General features: G+C 39.2%; 1 protein-coding gene across 3 annotated transcripts in view; it reads left to right on the forward strand.

Moving 5' to 3' along the window:
* Positions 1–15,256, forward strand: part of TENM1 (teneurin transmembrane protein 1) — a 624,193-nt gene that overhangs the window by 602,195 nt on the left and 6,742 nt on the right. For all 3 annotated transcript variants that reach the window (XM_068962599.1, XM_068962601.1, XM_068962600.1), the window contains one exon: positions 9,546–9,842. In XM_068962599.1, coding sequence (XP_068818700.1) covers positions 9,546–9,842 — 297 coding nt within the window. The remainder of the gene's footprint in view (positions 1–9,545; positions 9,843–15,256) is intronic.

A 15,256-nucleotide genomic window follows, 5' to 3' on the forward strand; every position in this document is an offset into this window, starting at 1 on the left:
TCCAGTGAGTCAGCTCTTCACATCAGGTAGTCAAAGTATTAGAGCTTCAGTTTCAGCATCAGTCCTTTCAGTGAATATACAGGGTTGATTTCCTTTAGGACTGACTGGTTTGATCTCCTTACTGTCCAGGGGACTCTCAAGATTCTTCTGCAGCACCACAATTTAAAAGCATCAATTCTTTTGTGCTCAGCCTTCTTTATGGTCCAACTCAAATTTGTACACGACTACTGGAAAAACCATAGCTTTGACTATATGGACCTTTATTGGTAAAGTGATGTCTCTGCTTTTTAACATGCTGTCCAGGTTTGTCATAGCTTTTCCTCCAAGGAGCAAGTGTCTTTTACTTTCATGGCTGCAATCACCATCCGCAGTGATTTTGGAGCCCCCCCAAAATAAAGTCTGTCACTGTTTCCTTTTTTTCCCCATCTATTTGCCATGAAGTGAGGGGACTGGATGCCATGATCTTAGTTTGTTTGTTTGTTTGTTTTTTAATGAGTTTTAAGCTAGTTTTTTCACTCTCCTCTTTCATCCTCATCAAGAGGCTTTTTAATTCCTCTTTGCTTTCTGCTGTTATTGCGGTATCATCTACATATCTGAGCTTGTTGATATGTCTCCTGGAAATCTTGATTTCAGCTTGTGATTCATCTAACATTTCATATTATGTACTCTGCATGTAAGTTAAGTAAACAGGGCAACTATATACAGCCTTTCCCAATTTTGAACCAGTCCGCTGTTCCATGTCCGGTTCTAACTGTTGTTCCTTGACCGTGTACAGGTTTCTCAGTAGACAGGTAAGGTGGTCTGATACTCCTATCTCTTTAAGAGTTTTCCACAGTTTGTTGTAACCCACACAGTCAAAGGCTTTCTCATAGCTGATGAAGCAGAAGTAGATGCTTTTCTGGAATTCCCTTGCTTTCTCTATGATCCAGTGAATGTTGGCAATTTGATCTCTGGATCCTCTGCCTTTTCTAAACCCAGCTTGTACATCTGGAAGTTCAGGTTCACATGCTACTGAAGCCTGCCTTGAAGGATTTTTAGCATTACCTTGCTGGCATGTGCATGCATGCATGCTAAGTTGTTTCAGTCATGTCTGACTCTTTGCAACCTTATGGATTGTAGCCCACCAAGCTATTCTGTCCATTGGATTCTCCAGGCAAGAAAACTGGAGTGGGTTACCGTGCCCTCCTCCAGGGGATCTTCCCAACCCAGGGATCAAACATGCATCCCTTACATCTCCTGCATTGGCATTACCACTAGCCCCACCTGGGAAGCCCTGCTAGTGTGTGAAATGAGTGCAATTGTGTGGTAGTTTGAACATTCTTTGGCATTGCCCTTCTTTGGGATTGGAATGAAATCTGACCTTTTCCAGTCCTGTGGCCACTGCTGAGTTTTCCAAATTTGCTGGCATGTTGAGTGCAGTAGTTTAACTGCATCATCTTTTAAGATTTTAAATAGCTCAGCTCGAGTTCCACCGCCTCCACTAGCTTTGTTTGTAGTAACACTTCCTAAGGCCCACTTGAGTTTGCACTCTAGGATGTCTGGCTCTAGGTGAATGATCATACCATCGTGGTTATCTGGGTCATTAAGACCTTTTTTGTAAGTTGTTTTGTGTATTATTGCCACCTCTTCCTAATCTCTTCTGCTTGCATTAGATCCTTGCCATTTCTGAAGTGTTATTTAGTTAATACTATTTATAATTGACCAATTTCCCATCCGGTGGTAGAGTTGAGCAGATTTGTGGAATGGCCTATAACGGCAGCAAATTCAGGGCCCTCTCATTAGTGACTTCAAGGGTTCTTCCTGAGGTTCTGGGACTGGAGACTGGCTAGGTGGTATTACTGTACATGTCCCTAGAAAATTCTAACACCAATAATGATCCTTTACATATGTTTAAAGTGAAGTAAAGTCGCTCGGTCATGTCCGACTCTTTTCGACCCCATGGATGGTAGCCCACAGAATTTTCCAGGCAAGAGTACTGGAGTGTGTTGCCATTTCCTACAATTAACAAAATGTTTTCGTAGTCAGGGTTTTGTTTGATCACCACAACCAGCAATGGTTGGCTATTCCCAATTTACAGATATGGAGACTAAGGCCCAGAGAGGTTAAGTGATTTGCTCAAAGTCAAATAGCTATTATGGATCAGAGCCAGCACTGAAATGCAAGTCTTCACCTAGTGCAGCATTCTTTCCACTCCATCATGTTGTACTGCCTTGTTCCTTAAAATAATTAATCTATAAATCATTGCCCCACTCAGTGGAGCCATCTTGGCAGGGCCTGACTCTTCATTTCAATGCTGACAAAAAGAGACAAATAATCGACTCTAATGTACTGGCAAGTGAGGGTGGGCAGGAAAAGTATGAAGGAGGCTAGAGGAAGGAGGCTGTTTAACTCAACCGTCCTTACCTACTCTCCCCATCCTTAGGCACTCTTGCCTATATCACTGCCTCAGTTTCCCCAGATTAGGCATAGCCAATTTAATGGAATGAATATGTTCCCCAAAGGCCAGTGTGGATCTAGTCCAGACCTTCTAGTGGAAAGGAAAAAAATCAGAAAATGATAGACTTCCTTTGAAGATAAAGCAAAAAGAGTCACTTTTCTCCAGTGACTCTGGTGACTTTTTTTTTTTTTTTTTCACACACAAACTCAGGGTCCAGTTCAAGGTGAGGAAACAAACTGCTGGGGAACATGAGATCCTGCTTTGGCACCAGCTGCATTAAGTGAAATAAATCACATTAACATCCTAAAATTTCACTTATTTAAAAAATCCATTTCCTCCCCCCACCCACACCAAACCTGAGTTGTGTTTGAATCATCTTCCTTGCAATGTACTTTCCCCTCCAGTCTATGTATATCCTCATCTGCTGCATTCATCTGTCCCCATAAATACCTTTCCCTGGACCATCAAGAAATTCAACATTCACCGAAAGCAAACTGGTTTAGAAACTACATCCAGATTGCACCTTGCTGTGTCCATGAATCGTAATGCTGTTTAGACGAGACTTATCCCAGCACTGGACCTCAGAGCTCTTTATAAGATTTCTCAGACTGAGATGTGAGGTGACAGCAAAGCTCCAAAACTGCAGCACCCTTTATTAAAAAGAAAAAAAAAAATCCAAGAAGCTTAGCACTTCAAACTGAAGTCATCAAATCAAGTAAGATGATTATGTGTTTACAAGCAAAATGAAGCGAAGACTTGTCTAAAAACTCTCACAATTGATTGTTTTTCTCTCCATTCAAAGATAACTAAGAACAGGGTAGAGTGGTTTTAAAATGCAACATGTGACTAGTCCTACGTGAGCTGAGCTCTGAAAGGCAGAACAAGCCTGGGTGAAACACAAGGTCCCAGGCTGACAAATGATGGGAAACGTGGGAGGCCTGTTCCCTCTAGCATCTCCCTCCTTTCTCAGAAAACATGGTTACTTCATGCTGTTTTGACTTCCTTCTCCCCAGGTTTGCTGGAGGGATTCATTTTGTAAAAATTTAGGTAAGAAGCCTGCTTACAGATAGATTTGTCTGTTTTTAAAATATATCTGTGGTTCTCCATCCGAGGTAACAGTGTGTTTACCCATAAGGAGTCATCTGGAGATTTCAGGCATCAAGGCTACTGAGCAGTGTTGGTGTTCAGGATCATGGGGATCCTTGGGGCCTTCAAATCATAGAAACAACTATGTTTGTTAATCCTGGGACAACTCTGCTAAGATAACTAGGCAGAAAGTCTTATTTCACACACTATTTCATTTGTATAGAAGTATTAGTTAATTGATATTAAAAATTTTAAATGCCTACTGTATGGTCACCCAGATGAATTCACCAACAGGAAAGTATTTCAGATGAATTCACCAACAGGAAAGTATTTAAACAAGAGCAAATTAATTTAGTGCAAAAAGTATCCAGGTTAAATGGTATGGCAGAAATCAGGTAAGAGGAATGAATAAGGTTTTAAAGAAGAACTGGTATGCCCATAATTTTGCACCACTTTTCCCATCTATAAAATGAAGGATATGGTCTATACAATCTCTATTATTAGTACTATTGTTACCACTAATCATAACAGCTAACATTCATTGAAATCTTATATGTATATTGCCATATAGTAACTTATTTAATACTCATAACATTTTATCAGACGTGTTCTCTTATTAGCATTCTCACTTTACAGACAGAGAAACTGAGGCACATAGAGGTCACACAGCTAGTAAAGGGTGACACAGGATTTGAACCTAGGCAGTCCAGCTCAATAGCCCATGTTGTAAGATTTCTTCTAGCACTAAGATTCTGTTGGCTGCCCAGGTAAAGAGGAAAAAAGAAAAATACAGGTTAAAAAAAGTTCCCAGTGGAGTAATGGAGGCTGATGTTAATGCTGCCTACGTGCCCTGTTCCTTTGTAGGCCACTCTGAAATAAAAGTAAGCCTAAGTGGGTTTTGATTGTCAACACAGCAATATCAGTCAAAAATAAAGTCTTTAGAATTGTATTGATCAATATCTAAAAATCAAGTACTAATTACCTTTAAACCAGTGAGAATAAAGGAGCATGTCCCAATTTAAAAGCAGCTCTGAGTCCTGCATCCATTCTCACAGATTCATGAAACTTCAATGCAGTATGTCTTCCAAACCACAAAGTGAATATTTGGCCCATCTGACTTATTCACCTTCAAACTTCTTCAGCAAAAATCTAACAGGTACCTCAGTTGTATTGTGAGTTGAAATGCTAGATAGCATCCTTGACAATTCAGCCTTCTCCTCCTTTCTTGTGAAAGAAAATCAGCTGCTCTGATTGTAGCTTAGAGTTTAGCACTGCGTGTGTACGTGCAAACGGGCATACCAGTTCTTCTTCAAAACCTTATTCATTCCTCTCACCTGATTTCTGCCATACCATTTAACTTGCACAGTTTTACACTAAATTAATTTGCTCTTGATTAAATACTTTCCTGTTGGTGTGTGTGTGTATTGGGTTAAACCATAGCAAGCTGCCCTTTTCGTAGACCAAAAAACACACAAATACCAGCAGTTGCCTTATAGATCAACCTAATATAATCTTTAGGCTACTAATTGAATGAGTCTCAAATTGAAGGGGGTTGAAAGGACTGTCTCTTAAGCAATTAAAACACAAACTCCTCAGAAAGAGCAAGGGAAGGCTCTGAGGGGAGGCAGAGGACACCCTTCTTTGGCTCTTTGGATCTTTGGCTTGTGCCCACACTTTGCAGGTACGTTGATTCCTGCTGGCAACACAACCCATGGCTCCCCAGGGCATATACTCTCCTCTCTGGTCCAAGTGTGAACAAAAAGCAAGCCTTTCTCCTTACTTCTCTTCAGCAAAGCTGAAAAAAAGCCTAAGGATAACCAAAGAATAAATTAAAACACAAATACATCCTTTCTTATGAAAAATTTTACCAAGTCCATCTTCCTTACCCCAATGTACAACTCATCAGTTGCCAAACTCAGATCTCTCGTTCAATGTGCAGCTTGTCCAAAGGGACCCTTTTTAACTTGGGGCTATTCTCAAACGTCAACCTTTGCTTTGCCCCTCCCTTTTCCAGGTCAGGGATTGCTATAGATTGTTTGGGGGAAGAGCTGAAATAAGGATTGATGGCCCACACTTGGGTCAAGGGCTATTACTGTCTTTCAGGCAAACAATAGCTTGTATGAACACATTGCTTTTCCAACCTTGCTCATGACCCCAGCAGTGAGAGGCGGTCAGCCTAGTTCTGCTTCCTGCCACAGAGGCTGGAGTCACATAAGCAGTCAAGAAGGAAGGTCAAGGAGCTTACCTAAAAAACCCATTCTTTCCACAGTCTTCTCACAAGTTCACAGGAGACTCGCCAGATGGAGGGCTGTGGCATCTTCAATTTTCATCCCCTTGCAGCTCTGAGCCAAATTTCACATTACCTTCCAAACCTGACTTTGAAACTGGTGTTTCAGCAACATCTGAATATCAGAGTGCATTATCCAGAAACAAAGAAGCGTGGTAGCACAAGTCTTGACAGGCAGAGAAAGAACATTAGGCAGACTTTTCCTCTGCTCACTTTGTAGTGGATTTTTAACAGTGCTTCCTTGCTTGTGTTGCTGTAATGACTTTATTAAGAAATGTGTTCTTGAGTAGTAAACTTAATCTATCAGACAAATAAAACCACAAATTTAGTTGAACTGGAAATCACTTGTTAATTTGGCTCTTTAACTACCATTATAACATAAATTGTAACAGTTACAACCGTCTCTGGGAGTACATGGATATTTTACAGCTATTGTAAATGAAGAGTGTTACAGTTAGAGATATGTGGCTATAAAACCACAGGAAAGGTAGTTGAAGAAAGAACACCTGGTTTTGTGTAGGTTTCCAAGCCCTGTGTATCAAAAGACAGGAAATATGTGCTTCTCTATCACCTTCTAGGTTATAACAGCAAGTTAGTTTGTATTTATGCTACAACATTGCACACATAGGCTACAGGTGGTTAAACAGTCATGCTTCCCAATCTGTGGCTCTATTCCATGAATGAAACCTACCACTGCAGCTAACAAGACTTCCTCCCAAATAACTGGAGTATCTAATCGCTAGTCTTCTGGAATTTATGGCATGGAACACTTACTGTCCTTTTTTTTTTCTGCAGCTCAAAACTAAGGGCAAATATCATTAGCCCCAGCTGGCTGATGAAGAAATTGAAACCAAAAAACATTGAAAATAGCAGACAATTCATAGAAGACATAAGTGTGGCTAATAGCCATTTAAAACGGTTCGATCTCATTGGTAATCAAATACATACAAATTTAAACCACAATAACATACCGTTTTCTCCACTCTCATATTGGGAAAAGCTTACTAACAATGATAATACTCAGTGCTGATTGCAATGCAGACATGAACTCCTCCACTGCTAGTTAATAAGAGCATACATTTGTAAACCTTTGTGCACTGTAAAGTAATATCTCAAGTTGCATCAGGAGTCTTTAACATGTTATCATTTGACCCAGTAATTTCCCTTATAGGGTTTTGTATTAAGGAAATAATTATTTACAAAAATTTTTACCAAATCATGAACATTGAAAGAAAAATGGACAACAAAAGCTAATTTCCAACAATAGGAGAAAGGATAGATAAATGTTTATCATGTTGATGTAACCATTAAAATCCACATATTCAGAATATCTAATAACATGAGGAATGATGGAGATAAAACATTAGCTGAAAAGTAGGATATAAAACAATTCTTGTATTCTTTAAGTATAAGATTATATTTTTTAAAAGTGGGTATGAAATGCTGGAAATGATTAGCAGTGATTAGCAGTGATTCACGCTGGAGGATAGGATTACAGATAATTACTTTCTTTGTATATTTCTATACTTTCTAGCTTTTCTGCAATGGAAAAATATCACTTTTATAATTGGAGGGAGGTACTTAAAGAGGTTATTTTAGAACACATGTAAGAATTAAAGATTTTAAAATTAAAAAAAAAAAAAAAAAGCAAACTGCAAAAAAGGAGCAAAGGAAGACCAGAGTCTGAAATGAGAAGGTTGGCTTTGCACTCATCCAGGCCACTAAGATAAAAATTCTACATCTCATGTAGATGTTGAATCCCCCCCGCCCCCCGCCACCCTACAAAAAAAGAGCTAATAGATACAGAGAGAGAACAGATTGGTGGTGGCCAGAGGCAGGGGGTGAAGGGTGGGTGAAATGGGTGAAGGAGGTCAAAAGGGACAAAGTTTCAGTTAAAAGATATGAGCATGTAATGTTCAGCATGGTGACTATAGTTAATAATACTGTACTGTATATTTGACAGTTGCTAAAAGAATAGATCTTAAAAGCTCTCATCTCTGGAAAAAAATTTTAACTACATGTGGTGACGGATGTCAACTAGATTTATCGTGGTGATTATTTTGAAATATACACCAATACTGAATCATACCATACACCTAAAACTAATATAATGTTTTATGTCAGTTTTATCTCCGTTTTATAAATAGAAAAAAAATTAACATTTCTCAAAAACCTCTTTCTGTGTCAGGATTTTGAAATTGGACTTAAGACCCCTAAAAGTTTCATACTTGGATTTCAGAGCCCTCTTGAGATTTTGTTTAAAATGTTCATTGATGTGTTTATATGCATTTTTCTGGGGAAACAGTGTATAGCTTTCAGATAATTAAAGGAATCCTTGACCACAAAAATTTTAAGTGAATTATCATAAACTTTAGTTGAATAGCTGGTGAATTGGTTTACTACGACTATGATTAATGTAGTCAAACCCTAATGTTGATTTTTTTTTTCCCCTACCTCATTAACCAGATATTTAACACTCTGTCCTGGATCATGTTGACAGTTCCTACAGTCACTTTGGAATCTGACACATGGGCCCATTTAGAAGCCTAACTGAGATGAGAAGAGTAATCATATCTAAAAATAACAGTTCTTGAGACCTCCCTGGTGGTTAAGAAAGTTAAGACTTTGCGCTTCCACTGCAGGGAGTACATGTTTGATCCCTGGTTGAGGAACTAAGATCCCACATGCCATGTGGTGCGGCAGAAGACAAATAAATATTTTTTTAAGTAATGAAAATAACAATTACTAATATTATTTTTATATATCACCAGTACCTGTAATATGTAATCTCATTTAATTCTTAGCACAGGTGTGTGATGTTAAGTGATAAACATTACTTCCATTTCACAGATGAAAACTAAGGCCGAAGTAGAAAAAAATGACTGGTGCACAGACAAGCAGCTAATTCAGTCTCCTGACTCCTGGGTCACTGTTGTTTACATTTCTCAAAGTTTTTCCTTGTTTATTTGTAGGGGAGATGAATTTGCCACCCCAAAATATGCCTCTTTGCCATAAAGATTATTTTAGGCCAATGGAGGAGGCAACGACTTAAAGCTGCACAAGCTCATTGAATGGTGCCACCCTTGCAAGTACTGGGGGACCTACCAGCACCTCCCACAGTTACCTCCATGCAAACACTGCTGGCCTCCACGCAAACACTGCTGAGTGGGCTTTCATGTCTAGGAGACAGTCTGAGTTGCTCTGTGTTCCCCTGTGATAGATGCAAAGTATTATAAGAAAACTCCACGCCCAGAGGAACGAGGAAGCCAGACAAGGGAATCTCTGTATAAATTAGAGGGGACTCTCTATATTCCTTTTTTTCTGCTTGCTACTTATGTAAATAATTCACCATTCTATGTTCTAGCCACTTCATCGGTAAAAGCAGGGGAGGAAGTCCCATTCCTCTGTAGGCGTCTGACTTACATAAAGTAAGATTACATAATCACTGAAAACTGGATCAGCACAGTTGAGACTTGAGTTGGGAAAAAACAGTCAACAACCATATGCTGAGAATCTAGCACATCCCAGTAGTTAAGACATGGCCCCAGCCTTCCAAGGTTGTAGAGTCTCCCAGGAGAATAAAGACAGGTTGTCATCCAAGGAGAAGCCATGCAGATTCAAAGGCAAGAGAGACCCCATTGCTGGAGAAATAGAAACAGCTTTGGGATTGTGGATGCCCTTGATGAGGGGAACTAAGGCAGTGCTTCAAATGTACTTCCTATCTCTTTTTTGTAGGCCCATAACAGAAACCTACTCTCCATCGATTTTGATCATATGACTCGCACAGGCAAGATCTATGATGACCATCGGAAATTCACCCTTCGAATTCTTTATGACCAGACTGGACGACCTGTTCTGTGGTCTCCTGTAAGCAGATATAATGAAGTGAACATCACATATTCACCTTCGGGATTGGTGACATTTATTCAAAGAGGGACATGGAATGAAAAAATGGAATATGACCAGAGTGGAAAAATAATTTCAAGAACTTGGGCTGATGGGAAAATTTGGAGCTATACCTACTTAGAAAAGGTAAGTGTGTAGGGAAAATAAACTAGTTCTGAGTTTCTGAATGAGAACATTGAAAGCGGCACTGATTACCTGCCTTGCTGAGGACCTGTGGGAGTGAAGTCTGTATTCTGGCTGTTCTGTTCCATAAAAGTAGCAACAACAACAAATTATACCTACAAGGATAAGCTGTTTTTCAGCCGAAAACTTTCCCCAGCCCCACACTCTGCCAGGTACTCTTTCAAACTGAAGTCAGGATAATGGCTTAGCTTTCTCCTCATTTGAGCATATTTGTTCATGCTCCTGAAAATGTATCTTTATTACTATGAAAGCTCACACTGAAGTAAAATAGGTAGAAAATTATAAAATTGCGTGTTAATGTATCTCAGCTCTGGAAAAGAGGCTCTTACACAGAGGATAAGGAATTCTAATTTTGTTAGGATAGTCAGTGACGGTTTAATGGTATACATTGGAAGACATATTTTTCCAAGTAATGGGTCTGAGGAAATGGTAGCAGTGGGGCTCCCTTGTTGTTAATAGTCCTTTGTACACAATGAGTCTCCAGTAGCATCTGTAATGGGAGCCCCTGGCCTCTGTCTGCTGGGAATGGGCAAGGATTTTAATCCCACCCCCTGGATCCATCTGTCAAACATCAGCCTCACACAGCAAAATGGTTTCTAGCCAGACCAGTAGCAGAAGACAATAAGAGAAATTGATCTCTGTCTGCCATCTCAATTTCTGACATCTTAAGATGCTGTCTCTTTTCCCCTAAATCTATCCTTTCAGCTCAGTTCATTAGTCCTGAATTAATTTCTGGGAAAACTGAAAAACGTTTTCCCCTGAGGTTTCAAGGGGAGTCAGTATGGATTAACCCCTAGAAGCTCTTAGAAAAGTCATGGGTGCTCGTAACTCACGTGGTGAAATTTCACTATTTGCACCAAATAATGCTAAGCCTTTCTGATATACCCCTGAAAGCTTTTTTTAAAGTGTGCCAGGGGTTGTGTGTGATTATAAAACCATTGTACTATTTCCCAGAGTCAGTCACTGGGAAACTTGCCAAATTGGAAATGTCTAGGAGATAAAGCAGAACTCCACTTGGGAGCCAGAGTAAAAGACTGAGTCCTTTGCTGTCTGTACCCCCTGTCCTTTTCTGCTGAAGAAATCGATGAAATCTCTAATCCGCACTCTACACTGGGAACATCTGAATCTTATAGAGTGGATGTTTTCTCTTTTCAATTTTGGTAACAAGAATGATTGGCAAAATCATACGACTAATGTCCACAAAGTGCTAAACTTACTACAAAATTAACTGAATCCAAATATTTGTTGTATGTTCACAGAGGCAAGGCATGTAAGATGACCTTATATGAAAAAAAAAAAAAAGAAAAAGGTGCCACTGATCACTAGCAGAATATAGGCTGATTAGTTTTTTCAAGAATGAGGATTTGTTTGCTCTGATCCTCCCACAGGTCTACATGTGACTAGTGAAAGAGCTGACATGCCTTAGGAGTATGTACAGCTTTGAGGGACTTCCCTCGCAGTTCGGTGGTTAGGATGCCACGCTTTCGCTGCCAAGGCCCCAGGTTCAATCCCTGGTTGGAGAACTAAGATCCCACAGGAATATTTATAGGTTCGAACTCAGAGCCTTAACCTCATTAGCGCCGCAGTCTGGCTGCTGAGCTAACTGCCTATAGACAATTGCTTCTAGGTCTCATAAATCTTTCCCTTTAAACTGTCTATACAGTGACAGAAAAGCTTGTTGAAACTTAAAGTTCAGTTATTTAGCCTCTTCTCTGACATTAATGAAGAATTTTATTGTTTCCCTTTTCTGAATTAACTGATTACTTCATCACAGTTATTTCAGCAAAGAATCATGTGAAGCAAATTTCACATGAATTCTTCTTTTTTTTCACTTAAATTCTTTTGGCTGTAGAAACTTACTTGGCAATAATTCTTTAAAAACAAAACAAAGAAACTCTCTGAGACTGTCAGTGTCTGCAGTGGACAGAAATAAGACCTTATTGACACAGAGTAATGTATGGAGAAAAGCCCCAGCAACTCCCCAAAACTCGTTTATTGACCAGTGAGACGAGCCAAACCACTTGTGCCTTTCAGTTGACTTTTCTCCCTCTCTGAATCTTACATTTAATTTGTTCTCTAATTACCAGGTAGCCCCTTGACTTAAGCAATGCTATTATGCAAAACTCAGAGCCTACAAAACCCATAATTATGGAATGGTTCTTTACTTTCCAAAAATCATTTATCACGAGATTGATTTTATTAACATTATTACCAGTGATAATAATTCACTGAATAGAATCAGCAATTAAATGAAATAACTTAATATAAAGCACCTGGCATATCTAGTCATTCAATAAAAGTTTCTTTCCATTTAAATTATGCATTCTAATATTTATTCTAGTATTTATTAAGTTGGAAAACAGTGCTAGCACCTACTGCTACTTGAAGGTGAATTAAAACAGGAAAGAACAGAAGGGTGGAAGGAAATGAAAGTATTTTTGAAATTGTGATTCTAGAAAGAAAAGGGAAAGAATATTCAATTTACCAAAATCCAATTTACAGGTACTCTTCCAGGGAGGTGATGAAGTTCTGTGCCTTCTGTGCTCTTTTCTAGTCCTCTCTTTATCGTGGCCTTTGCTAGAACATTCTTTCACTATGTCTGGGGCAGAGCAAGACTAAGAGGCTGGCTCTAGAACTATATTTTGAAGTAACAGTTCTCCAACTTTAAAAATATAAATCTCTTTTTATACCTCAAAATACTTCTCTTTGTACCTTTATACATTTGCTTGGCATCCCTATACCATGATATATTGAAAAAAGCAAACAGCAAATATTTTACCTCAGTGTGCAGAAATTTTGTAAAAATTATTTGACTTCCTCTAGAGTAAGTAAAAATTATGGGTATCATTTTCATGCACAATGGTTTGTAGCCATTAGGAGAAAAATAATTATTTGGGTAATAGCTGTGGTTGCTTAAATGATCTCTTCTCTAATAAAAAAAAATCAATTATTGTTTCTTAAATTTTCTCTATGTGGTCATTAATTCTCTGTCTTGATTCATGAGCCTTCCCTGAGTTAATTATATTTTGAAGACTTGTGGGGCTACGATTTTGTATTTCAGGAAATGTAAATCTTTCCGTTTCCTAAAAACATTCTTAAGAACTTCATTTTAAATGCATTTAAATATATTTTGTAATCATTTAATAAGATGCTTTAGTCTGATACATTTACACAAAATTGCCTCTTTGGGGCTGAAATTTTCAAAGGCTGCCTAGAGGGAGAGAATGCAGCCTTTGGCTTGTGCTTCCAGGTGGCCCCACACTGCCATCTGGTGGTCACTCAAATGCCTTACTTTTTCAAATTTCTGCCATCCCTCATTTCTGAAAGTTTTGGTCGCTCAGTCGTGTCCGACTCTTTGCGACCCCATGGACTGTAGCCCGCCAGGCTCCTCTGTCCATGGAATTCTCCAGTCAAGAATGCTGGAGTGGGTTGCCATGCCCTTCTCCAGGGGATCTTCCCGACTCAGGGAATCAAACCCCAGTCTCCCATATTACAGGCAGATTCTTTACTGTTTGAGCTACCTGGGAAGCCCATCTCTCATTTCCACTCCTGTTCAAATGAATATGCAGCCATGGTTTTAGTTTTCTTCTTTACAGTAATCTCAGTCATTTCGGTTCTCACAATCAACTTTTTGGAAAATACAAAGTCTCCCGCTCTAGTGTTTGGACTAATAAGAAATGACCTTTTATTCTATAGCAGTGCTGGGGGCGTTGGATGAACTTATAAGTATTGTTTTTGAACAAACTGATAACAATGCCTTTCCAAAGTGACAAAGTAGCCAAGTGAGAGCTAAATGCTATTCTGGCAACATAATGGCTACATTCACAAGATTTCTGATCACGTCATCCACATTCTTGATCAGCACAGCATCAGCACCACCTAGGAACAGGGTCAGGCCGTGGTTTACTACAGCACGGAAGATGAGAGCAGGGAGCGAATGCAGTGGTGATGTGCTATAAATGTTTGGCAAGGCTGGTGCAGCAACTGGAAAAGGCAGGCTGGTACTGGATAATGTGTGCGAAGCATATGGCGACTGTCCCTGGCCCACCTCGCAGGTGACAGATGTCATTTGTTCATGGCAAATTGACAGAAGAGAGTGGAAAGGAGCTGAGAAATCTGGCTTTCAGCAAAGAGGTAATGCAGAGGCACTGCCTAGCAGTTTCACCCCAGGTTCTGTTGAGTTCTGCCTTGGTCAAGGATGGGGTGGTTTCTTCACGTCCTCGTGCCCAGGCAGGACTTCCACGTCTCCCACCTTCTGTTCAGCAGGGTTTCTGGAGTTGCAGAGTATCCACAGATGATGAGGTGACAGGGTTTCCACACACGGCTCTGTATCTCCAGGCAGAGTACCTGGTGGAAGACCAAGAAAGGATAAGCCAATGAGCAAATAAGTGCTGACTTTGACTTCACAGTATTGACATGTGATTTGAAATCAGTTCTCAGAAGAGCAGGGAGGACATGCAGTTTCAAGAAGCATGTTCAATATTAGAATATAATTTCATATTTAGAAGATTTAAATGTACCTTATATATGCTTCTGTAATTCATAAATATTTATGTAGTTTATATTTAGAAGATGAAATGATACCTATTGTTTTCATAACGAAACTTCAGAAAATAAAGCTCAACTAAATCTTTTTGCTTAATAAGCCAATTCTCTAGAAAGTAAGGGTAAAATCTCCCTTGGGGAGATACTTCAGAATTTCTAGGGGTGAGCAATTTTTATTAAAAGATGAAATTTAAATGCTTTTCAATTAAAAATAGGGTTTGAGTTCTCCTTCAAACAGTGTTCCTTTTATGACTATATTTAAAATTAGAATAAGATGAACCAATATCAATGAAACACCTGTTACATGCATGGCATTATACCTCAACAAATAACTCTGAAATACAGATCAGTTCTCTTGCATAACCAGAGAATTTTCCACTTTTAATGGCATGTTTCCCTAATATCATTTAAAACATGAATTGTAAATCTATGCAGTAGTCCCTCCTCGCCCACAGGGAATACATTCCAAGACCCCTCCATAGATGCCTGAAAGTGGGAATAGTACAGAAGCCTATATATACTATGTTATTTCCTATACTATTGGGCAGGTAACTTATATAGCATGGATACACTGAACAAAGAGATGATTCACATCCTGGGAAGGACAGCATGAGATTTCATCATACTACTCAGAACAGCATGCATTTTAAAGCTTAGGAACTGTTTATTTCTGGAATTTTCCATTGAATATTTTCAGACAGCAGTTGACTGTGGGTGACTCAGAAAGCAAAACTGCCGATAAGGGGGGATTACTGTAATGATAATATTTTATATACTACTTTTCAGAAAGACATCTGCTATATGAACTCAAT

The sequence above is a fragment of the Capricornis sumatraensis genome, chromosome X (genome assembly GCF_032405125.1).
Source record: "Capricornis sumatraensis isolate serow.1 chromosome X, serow.2, whole genome shotgun sequence".
In the NCBI taxonomy this organism is placed as follows: domain Eukaryota; kingdom Metazoa; phylum Chordata; class Mammalia; order Artiodactyla; family Bovidae; genus Capricornis; species Capricornis sumatraensis.